Genomic DNA, 10,685 nt, shown 5'->3' with positions numbered 1-10,685 from the left:
TTTTTTTTTGAGACAGAGTCTTGCTCTGTCACCCAGGCTGGAGTGCAGTGGCACAATCTGGGCTCACTGCAAACTCCACCTCCCGGATTCAAGCGATGCTCCTGCCTCAGCCTCCTGAGTAGCTGGGATTACAGGTGTGTGCCACCATGCCCAGTTAATTTTTGTATTTTTAGTAGAGACGAGGTTTCACCATGTTTGTCAGGCTGGTCTCGAGCTCCTGACCTCGTAATCCTCCTGGCTTGGCCTCCCAAAGTGTTGGGATTACAGCCATGAGCCACCACACCCAGCCTTGAGTGAGTTTCTTAATCCTGAGTTCTAATTGATTGCACTGTGGTCTGAGAGACTGTTTGTTTTGATTTCTGTTCTTTTGCATTTGCTGAGGAGTGTTTTACTTCCAATTATGTGGTCAGTTTTAGAATAAGTGCTATGTGGTGCTGAGAAGAATGTATATTCTGTTGATTTGGAGTGGAGAGTTCTGTGGATGTCTATTAGGTCCACTTGGTCTAGAGCTGAGTTCAAGTCCTGAGTATCCTTGTTAATTTTCTGTCTCGTGTTGATCTGTCTAATATTGACAGTGGGGTGTGGGAGTCTAAGTCTCTTTGTAGATCTGTAAACTTGCTTTATGCGTCTGGGTTCTCCTGGGTGCGTATATAGTTAGGATAATTAGCTCTTCTCCCTTTACCATTATGTAATGCCCCTCTTTGTCTTTTTTTTTTTTTTTTTGAGACGGAGTCTCGCTCAGTCACCCAGGCTGGAGTGCAGTGGCGTGATCTCGGCTCACTGCAAGCTCCGCCTCCCGGGTTCACGCCATTCTCCTGCCTCAGCCTCCCAAGTAGCTGGGACTACAAGTGCTCGCCGCCACGCCCGGCTAATTTTTTTGCATTTTTAGTAGAGATGGGGTTTCACCGAGTTAGCCAGGATGGTCTCGATCTCCTGACCTTGTGATCTGCCCGTCTCGGCCTCCCAAAGTGCTGGGATTACAGGCTTGAGCCACCGCGCCCGGCCCTCTTTGTCTTTTTTTATCTTTGTTGGTTTAAAGTCTGTTTTATCAGAGACTAGGATTGCAACCCCTGCCTTTTTTTGCTTTCCATTTGCGTGGTAAATATTCCTCCATCCCTTTATTTTGAGCGAATGAGTGTCTTTGCACATGAGGTGGGTCTCCTGAATACAGCACACTGGTGGGTCTTGACTGTTTACCCAGTTTGCCAGTCTGTGTATTTTAATTGGGGCATTTAGCCTGTTTACATTCAAGGTTAATATTGTTATGTGTGAATTTGATCCTGTCACTATGATGCTACCTGGTTATTTTGCCCATTAGTTGATGCAGTTTCTTCATAGTATCGATGGTCTTTACAATTTGGTATGTTTTTGCAGTGGCTGGTACTGGTTGTTCCTTTCCATTTTTAGTGCTTCCTTCAGGAGCTCTTGTAAGGCAGGCCTGGTGGTGACAAAATCTCTCAGCATTTGCTTGTTTGTATGGATTTTATTTCTCCTTTGCTTATGAAGCTTAGTTTGGCTGGATATGAAATTCTGGGTTGAAATTCTTTTAAGAATGTTGAGGCCAGGCGCAGTGGCTCACGCCTGTAATCCCAGTACTTTGGGAGGCCGAGGCAGGCGTATCATGAGATCAGGACATCAAGACCATCCTGGCTAACACAGTGAAACCCCGTCTCTACTAAAAATACAAAAAATTAGCCGGGCATGGTGGCGGGTGCCTGTAGTCCCAGCTACTCGGGAGTCTGAGGCAGGAGAATGGCGTGAACCTGGGGGGCGGAGCTTGATCTCCTGACCTCGTGATCCGCCCGTCTCGGCCTCCCAAAGTGCTGGGATTACAGGCGTGAGCCACCGTGCCCGGCCTGTTCGTTCCTTTTCATTCTTTTTTCTCTAATCTTGTCTTCACGCTTTATTTCATTAAGTTGATCTTCAACCTCTGATATCCTTTCTTCTGCTTGATCAATTTAGTTATTTGTACTTGCGTATGCTTCACGAAGTTCTCGTGCTTGTTTTGCAGCTCCATCAGGTCATTTGTGTTCTTCTCTAAACTGGTTATTCTAGTTAGCAATTCCTCTAACCTTTTTACAAGATTCTTAGCTTCCTTACATTGAGTTAGAACATGCACCTTTAGTTCAGAGGAGTTTGTTATTACCCACCTTCTGAAGCCTACTTCTGTCAGTTCGTCAAACTCATTCTCCGTCCAGTTTTGTTCCCTTGCTGGTGAGGAGTTGTGATCCTTTGGAGGAAAAGAGACATTCTGGTTTTTGGAATTTTCAGCCTTTTTGTGCTGGTTTTTCCTCATCTTCATGGATTTATCTACCTTTGGTCTTTGATGTTGGTGACCTTCAGATGGGGTTTTTGTGTGGATGTCCTTTTGGTTGATGTTGATGCTATTCCTTTCTGTTTGTTAGTTTTCCTTCTAACAGACCACTCTGCTGCAAGTCTGCTGGAGTTTGCTGGAGGTCCACTCTAGACCCTATTTGCTTGGATATCACCAGTGGAGGCTGCAGAACAGCAAAGATGGCTGCCTTTTCCTTCCTCTGGAAGCTTTGTCCCAGAGGGGCACCCACCAGATGCCAGCTGGAGCTCTCCTGTATGAGGTGTCTGTTGACCCCTGCTAGGCGATGTCTCCCAGCCAGGAGGCATGGGGGTCAGGGACCCACTTGAGGAGGCAGTCTGTCTCTTAGCAGGGCTCGAGTACTGTGCTGGGAGATCTGCTGCTCTCTTCAGAGCCAGCAGGAAGGAACATTTAAGTCTGCTGAAGCTGCACCCACAGCTGTCCCTTCCTCCATGTACTCTGTCCCAGGGAGATGGGAGTTTGATCTATAAGCCCCTGCTTAGGGCTGCTGCCTTTCTTTCAGAGATGCCTGCCCAGAGAGGAGGAATCTAGAGAGGCAGTCTGGCTACAGCAGTTTTCTGGAACTGTGGTGGACTCAGTCCAGTTCGAACTTCCTGGTAGCTTTGTTTACACTGTGAGGGGAAAACCGCCTACTCAAGCCTCAGCAATGGCGGACACCCCTCCCCCACCAAGCCCGAGCATCCCAGGTTGACTTCAGACTGCTGTGCTAGCAGCATGAATTTCAAGCCAGTGGATCTTAGCTTGCTGGGCTCTGTGGGGGTGGGATCTGGAACTAGACCACTTGGCTCCCTGACTTTAGCCCCATTTCCAGAGGAGTGAATGGTTGTGTCTCACTGGCATTCCAGGTGCCACTGGTGTATGAAAAAACTCCTGCAGCTAGCTCGATGTCTGCCCAAATGGCCGCTCAATTTTGTGCTTGAAACCTAGCGCCCTGGTGGTGTAGATTCCTGAGGGAATCTCCTGGTCTGAGGGTTGTGAAGACCGTGGGAAAAGCATAGTATCTGGGCCGGAATGCACCGTCCCTCAAGGCACAGTCCCTTGTGTCTTCCCTTGGCTAGGGGAGGGAGTTCCCTGACCCCTTGTCTTCCAGAATAAGGCAACGCCCACCTTGTTTTGGCTGGCCCTCCATGGGCTGCACCCACTGTCGAACCAGCCCCAATGAGATGAGCTGGGTACTTCAGTTGGAAATGCAGAAATCACCTGCCTTCTGCATTGATCTCGCTGGGAGCTGCAGACTGGAGCTGTCCATGTTTGGCCATCTTGCCAGCCACTCCAGGGTGTTTCTTTTCTACTGCATCATCAGGCTGCAAATTTTCTGAACTTTTATACTGTTTCTCTTTTAAAATGAAATGCTTTTAACGGCACACAAGTCACCTTTTGAATGCTTTGCCGCTTAGAAATTTCTTCCGTCAGAGACACTAAATCATCTCTCTCAAGTTCAAAGTTCCACAGATCTCTAGGGCTGGGGCAAAATGCTGCCAGTCTCTTTGCTAAAACATAACAAGAGTCACCTTTGCTCTAGTTCCCAACAAGTTCCTCATCTCCATCTGAGACCACCTCAGCCTGGACCTTATTGTTCATATCACTATCAGCATTTTTGTGAAAGCCTTTCAACAAGTCTGTAGGAGGTTCCAAACTTTCCCACATTTTCCTGTCTTCTTCTGAGCCCTCCAAACTGTTCCAGCCTCTGCCTGTTACCCATTTCCAAAGTCGCCTCCACATTTTTGGGTGTCTTTTCAGCAACACCCCACTCCTGGTACCAACTTACTGTATTAGTTCGTTTTCATGCTGTAGATAAAGACATATCTGAAACTGGGAAGAAAAAGAGGTTTAATTGAACTTACAGTTCCACTGGGGAAATGATTCTGGGGAAGCCTCAAAATCATGGTGGGAGGCAAAAGGCACTTTTCACATGGTGGTGGCAAGTAAAAATGAGGAAGAAGCAAAAGCAGAACCCCCCGATAAACCCATCAGATCTCTTGAGACTTACTCACTGTCATGAGAACAGTATGGCGGGAATGGCCCCCATGATTCAGATTATCTCCCACCAGGTCCCTCCCACAACACATGGGAATTGTGGGAATACAATTCTAGATGAGATTTGTGTGGAGACATAGAGCCAAACCATATCAATAACCCTTTATAATGTGGAAGGCAGTGGTAATAGTCCCATTTTCCTGGTGAAGAGTATGACTAATGTTTAGTACTTCCAAATCCAGTGCTTTGCCTTTCCATTCTGTCACACTAAAGACTTCGTTCGTACATGAAAATCTTTTGAACACACTTAGCAAAAGGCTTTGAGTTAGTTACCCGCCCTGCTTCTCTGATAGCCTAATTTGCAATGAGAAAGCAGATACTTCATCATTATTAGTTGGGATCACAGATCTTTGACCAGTTGAGGGTCCTGGTAGGGTGAGCTCTCTTGGATCACCTGGGCCCTTAGAAATCTGATGGTGCTCAGCCGGGCGTGGTGGCTCATGCCTGTAATCCTAGCCATTTGGGAGGCCGAGGTGGGTGAATCACTTGAGGTCAGGAGTTCGAGACCAGCCTGACCAACATGGTGAAACCCTGTCTCTACTAAAAATAAAAAAAATTAGCTGGGTGTGGAGATGCATGCCTGTAATCCCAGCTACTCAGGAGGTTGAGGCAGGAGAATCGCTTGAACCCAAGAGGAGGTGGAGGTTGCAGTGAGCCGAGATTGTGCCACTGGACTCCAGCATGGGTGACAGAGTGAGACTCTATTTAAAAAAAAAAAGAAAAGAAATGTGATGGTGTTCAGAACTGGTAAAAGGGCTCAGGCCCCAGTGGCTCCTAGGACTGGCTTGGGGTCAGCAGAGAGCATGAGGCTGGAACAGACAGAAGGGCAGCTTCCCAGGGTTATAAACATGCTGCCTGCGGCCCTGTCATTGCCCTGCTTAACCCCTCTCAACCAGGGTGGTGGTGGTGATGAGAGTAATGATAATTGGAGCAGTGATAATAACCATTTGCAGCTGATGTGGTGGCTCATGCCTGTAATCCCAGTGCTTTGGGAGGCTGAGGCTGGAGGATCACTTAATTTTGAGACCAGCCTGGCCAACATTGCAAAACTCTGTCTCTACAAAAAACAAACAAACAAACAAACAAACAAAACCAGGTGTGGTGGCACACATCTGTAGTCCCAGCTACTTGGGAGGCTGAGGTGGGAGGATTACCTGAGCCCAGGAGGTTGAGGCTGCAATCAGCTGTGATCAGACCACTGCACTCCAGCCTGGGTGATGGTGAGACCTCATCTCTAAAAACAATAACCATAATAAATGATGACCATTTGGTTAACAGTAACCATTTGAGAGTTTTTAAGGTGTGGGCATGGTGTTAAACATGCAACATAGTCACATACTCTTTCTCATGTAATTCTCACGACCCTATGAAAAGTCGTAGTTCTCTTTTCCAGATGAGAAAGCAGACTATAGTAATTTGTTCAAGATCACCCAGTCAGCAAATGGCAGGGTTGGGACTCCAGCGTCTGTGTAGGTAGTCATTTCTCCTCTGTTTTCTCCTTGGCTGCAGGAGACCAGGCACCTGGATGAGATGAAGTCAGCCATGCGGAAAGGCCATAGCCTCCTGAAGAAGAAAGAGGAGAAACTGAATCAGCTGGAGTCCTCTCTTTGGGAAGAGGTGCAGCCTCATGGCCACATAGCCCAGTGGGCCCTGGCCTTCCTCTTCTGTTCTTGGGATTGGGTTGAGTTCTTTGGTCCTGCATCAGGGGGAGCTGGGCCTCTAGGGCCCAGGATTGGGCAGTAGGCTTGTCTACTGGCTGATGAAGGTGGCAGTGGCTTCAGTTCTGAGTTTGTTGAAGACACCTGTGGGTTTGGATACCTGTGCTGAATGGGCCTGAATACACCTGGACCCTCTTGCTAAAGGTGCCTGAGAAGAGGGCCGAGCCCTTACCCTACCCTGGTCCCTAAGGAGAGGTATGACCAGGGCGTCAGGAATGGACACACATGATAGGTTTTCCTGCCTGGCCTGTGACCTTGTGGACTTTCTCCTGGGTGTCTGAGGTTTAGATATAGCGCAGGGGAGGCTTAGGTGGAGTAACACTAAAGGGAGAGCTTACTGGGAAGGGTGGTGGGGGTCTGTGTGGGCCTGATGGCACTGTTGTCTATGTCTCAGGCTTTTGGGACATATGCTGAGCCTTGCTTCCCTCCCACCCTGCTGTGAGGCAGCCCTGTGTGATTTGCTTTGCCCAGGGTGCCTGGTGGAACTCTGGGCCCCAGAGGAGTCTACTCGCCAAATCCTCAGTTCCCACACATCACAAGGGCAACAGCCTACATACTGCCTTGAATTTGTAGCAGCAAAATTGCTAGGAGAACAAATGGAGATGGCCATGTTTCATGGATTTGTGTAAGAAAACCAGCTTAAAGACAAAACATACAGAAGAACCTAGCGCAGTGACCTAGCTGTTTCCTAGAAAGGAAGGAAGAAGGCCAGAAAGCATGTGGGAGAGGCCCGTCATAACTGCTAACTCTACCCTGCAGGCCTCAGATGAGGGCACTCTGGGAGGATCCCCCACCAAGAAGGCGGTCACCTTCGACCTCAGTGACGTGGACAGCCTGAGCAGTGAAAGTTCTGAATCTTGTTCCCTGCCTCACTGTGAGTGGTGGTGGCAGCAGAGGAGTGAGTGGGGGAGATGCAGGGTGAGGACCATGGTATCCATGGAATGGGAGGAACTGGGGGAACAGAGGAAGAACCCCCTTCCCTGCAGAGGGAGGCCTCTGTGAGCTGGTGTCTGGACTAGGTGCTCAGTCAATGCTGGGAAGGAATCAGACCATCTAGGTTTGCCAGCACATGGGGCTGAAAGGTCAGGGAAGCCTTCTGAATGCTGCAGAGCACTCTACAGTGTGACCGCCGGCCTTGCTGGCCTTTCTCTTCCAGGGCCTCCTTGGGGAGGCTCTTCTCTCTCGGCTGCTCTGGCCTGTATGTGACAGAAGGGCCCTCTCCCCTTCCTTCTCTATGAGGTCCTGGGCCCGTCACCCAGGGCCTTACCCTGGAAACCTGTTTCCCAGCTTCTCACCTGCACTGTCTGGAACACAGAAGCCCTGCCATCCCTGACCCCCTCATAAGGCTAAGGGGCTGTTTGGAGAAGCAGGGAGGGGTGGCCAGTAGGTTGCTGCATGACAGCTGTGTCTGGGAATGGTCCAGGGTCCTGAGCTTGAATCCCTTCCCACCACCCACCTCTTTTCTTTCAGTTGACTCAACCCCAGGTCTCACCTCCCGCAAGATCCATGGGCTGAGCCACTCCCTCCGGCAAATCAGCAGCCAGCTGAGCAGCGTCCTTAGCATCCTGGACAGCCTCAACCCTCAGTCGCCACCGCCGCTCCTCGTCTCCACGCCAGCCCAGCTCCCTCCCCGGGCCTCCAAAAGCACCCCCACCCCCACCTACTACGGCTCCCTGGCCAGGTTCTCAGCCTTATCATCTGCTACACCCACGTCCACCCAGTGGGCCTGGGATTCTGGGCAGGGGCCCAGGCTCCCCTCCTCTGTGGCTCAAACAGTGGACGACTTCCTGTTGGAGAAATGGCGCAAGTATTTTCCATGTAAGCCCCACTCTGGGCGGAGCCTTCCCACCCTCCTCCTCCTCCTCCTCTTCCTTTTGTTCTACCCTCTTTCTCCTGCTCCTTTTTTCCTCTTCCTCTTTTGCATCCCTTTGCCACACCTCTCCTCCTCTAACGTTGCCATAGTCCATTGGTCCATTGACTCTACCTGTGGGTCCCTGGGGAAGGAGACATTGCAGGTGGCCCTGCAGCCAGGAGTTCTGTGGGTCAGGATGGTTTAGATGGAGCCTGGCTGACTGGGGCCTTTCTTATGGATTTTGGAGCTCGGAACCTAAAAGGTCATTGTTGTCATTATCTTAATAGCTACCATCTTGTGCAATGCATTATGGGCCAAGCAGTTTATATATATATATATTTTCATTTCTATTCTCTGAGGTAGTAATGATTTATCCCCATTTTACAGATGAGGAAACTGAGTTTCAGAGCGGTTAAGTAGTATGCTCTAGGGTACCCAGTGAGATAATAACAAACTCAGTTGTGACCCCATGTCTCTGTGACCCCAGGATTCTGCTTGGAACCTCTTGGCTGTGTGGCTCATTCTTGCTTCTGAGCCAGGTGGCCTCCCCGGGTCTCAGCCCTGCTGAGGATTATGAAAAGCCATTAAACACAGGCATTTGAGAGAAAACAAAATATCTTCTTTCTGCCCTAACCCAAATTGAAAAGTAGATTAAGTTTTAAAAATAAAATAAATAGGACCATTCCTGTCTCTCACCTGTCTCTGGCCTCCAGCCACTGAAACTTTTCCTTTTATTGTTTATTCTGGGGAGGCAAGAGGCACTGGTGAGCAGGGTGGTGACCACTGCCCATTTCTGAGCCCTGTCCCTACGCTCTTCCAGCTGGCATCCCGCTGCTCAGCAACAGCCCTGCCCCGCTGGAGAGCAGGCTGGGTTACGTGTCTGCCAGGTGAGCCTCCCTGGGGGCTGGTTGGGGTGGAACGCCATAGCTGCTCCCTGCGCCTCCCGGGGCGGGTGGACCTCTGAGGGGAGCAGGCCTCCTGGTCTTACCCCAAGAAGTCAGGCAGGCCTCTAGTCCACAGAGCTGTCCCCACTTGCCTGGGTCTGAGGCGCCCGTCTGCAACCAGAGGGAAGTCAAGTCCATACCGCCAAGGTCCCAGTGGGGAAGGGCTGGGCTTACCCAGCCAACCTCCTGAGGAAGCTGCCCTCTGGCCCCCGTGGGGAGGAGTCAGCCCCTGGTAGGACCCTGCCCCTGCCCCTCCCTCTAGCTCCTCCAGCCCTGGAGTCTGGCCTTTGTCTTTGCCCTTGAGCTCTTGTCTGCTTCCTGTGGCTCCCTTCTTCCCCAAGTCCTGCTGAGCAACATCTGGAGTGAGAGGGACACCCTGTGGAGGAGACAGATGGGCAATTATTTAAACCTGTTATTAATTTTCCATTCATCTTGTTCCTTGCCAAATATAAACCCCTCTCCCTCCCTCAGGCCCCTAACAATGCGTACCCCCCACCAACCCTTTGGCCATCTTGAGAGCTGACGCTGGCCAAGGATTGAGTTGACAGAGGGGAGCACTTTGCTGATGAGATTGGCGGGAGCAGGCAGATGTGGGAGCCCAGAGCCGCATATCAGTAGCACCCAGCAAGTGGGCAGAGGGTATCCACCGCCTTCCCGTTTGGGAACTGTTCTGGGGGGGCAGATGTTTTGAAGCTTTGAATTGCTAGGAACCTCAGAGAAGCTGCTCTGCTAGCTGAGAGGAAGAGGGAGGAGGTGACAGATCTGATGGCCTCTGCACATCCTCTGGCACTTCCACGCCGGCTCTCTCCCCTCCCCCATGCTCTTCTCTTCCTTCCCAGTGAGCAGCTCCGGCTCCTGCAGCACTCCCATTCCCAAGTCCCCGAGGCGGGCAGCACCACCTTTCAGGGCGTAATTGAGGCCAACCGGAGGTGGCTGGAACGTGTCAAGAATGACCCCAAGTTGTATCCTTTTACTTGGTTCCCAAACTGGGCTGAGCCATGGGGCTCAGGCTTGTGCCCTAAAGGGCTGAGGAGGATCCTGTTCAGCCTTTGACCCTTTCATGGCCCCTGCCTGGCTATGCCCAGTGACTGCAGTTTTCCTTCACCTTGTGGCCAGACCTCTCTTCTCTTCAACACCCAAGCCAACAGCTACTTTGAGCCTCCTGCAGCTGGGCCTCGATGAGCACAACAGAGTGAAGGTGTATCGCTTCTGAGGCCCTGAGCAGGGGCTTGGGGCAGCTCAGCCTCTCCTCCACCCAGACCAAGTGCCTGAGGAGCTGCCTGCCTGCTTCCATCTGAGGAAGCACCCTTCTGCCCCCTTCGACTTACAGGAGCCACCAGGGACCAGGGGATTGAGTGGAACAGTAAAGCCACACATTCTGTGACTACATAACCTATCTCGGGCTAAAATGTGTGGACTTGTAACGAGCTGCTGTCATTGACATGGCACGCTGATGGTGTGCGGTGGCTGCGGGCATCAGGGCCGAGAGCGCTTTGGGAGGAAGGGAGGTGTTAGAGGAGCTGCCTTTGGAGGCTCAGGGAGTCCCTTTGGAGCTGCTTGTTTCCTTGGCCCTGCAGCACACTGCTCGGGGCTCCCAAGAAGGTTGTGCACATGGTTCTTAGTTCATCAGGACAGAGACCCCCAGCATGTGTGTACCCTCAGACCCGGTTTCTCTGGGCCCACATCTATCTCCAATACCTCAGCGTCAGATCAGACCCTTTCTTTTTTGTCTTTCTTTTCTTTCTTAATTTTTATTAATATAAATATTATTATTAATATTT

The 10,685-nt window shown here is 50.8% G+C and overlaps 1 protein-coding gene across 9 annotated transcripts in view; it reads left to right on the top strand.

Annotated features, from left to right (window-relative positions):
• CEP164 (centrosomal protein 164) overlaps window positions 1–10,679 on the top strand; it is an 88,269-nt gene extending 77,590 nt beyond the window's left edge. For 7 of the 9 annotated variants that reach the window (XM_017883091.1, XM_017883088.1, XM_017883087.1 and 4 more), the window contains 6 exons: window positions 5,900–6,007; window positions 6,868–6,982; window positions 7,579–7,926; window positions 8,781–8,847; window positions 9,744–9,866; window positions 10,021–10,291. In XM_017883091.1, coding sequence (XP_017738580.1) covers window positions 5,900–6,007; window positions 6,868–6,982; window positions 7,579–7,926; window positions 8,781–8,847; window positions 9,744–9,866; window positions 10,021–10,117 — 858 coding nt within the window. In that variant the 3' untranslated portion in view covers window positions 10,118–10,291. Of the gene's footprint in view, window positions 1–5,899; window positions 6,008–6,867; window positions 6,983–7,578; window positions 7,927–8,780; window positions 8,848–9,743; window positions 9,867–10,016 lie in introns of all 9 variants that reach the window. The other 2 variants (XM_017883089.1, XM_017883090.1) reach the window with 2 other exon arrangements.
• The last annotated feature ends 6 nt before the right edge of the window (window positions 10,680–10,685 follow it).

Source organism: Rhinopithecus bieti, unplaced genomic scaffold (assembly GCF_001698545.2).
Source record: "Rhinopithecus bieti isolate Rb0 unplaced genomic scaffold, ASM169854v2 scaffold_11964, whole genome shotgun sequence".
In the NCBI taxonomy this organism is placed as follows: domain Eukaryota; kingdom Metazoa; phylum Chordata; class Mammalia; order Primates; family Cercopithecidae; genus Rhinopithecus; species Rhinopithecus bieti.
Note: the sequence above shows the minus strand (reverse complement) of the source record. Positions and strands in the feature narration are given on the sequence as shown.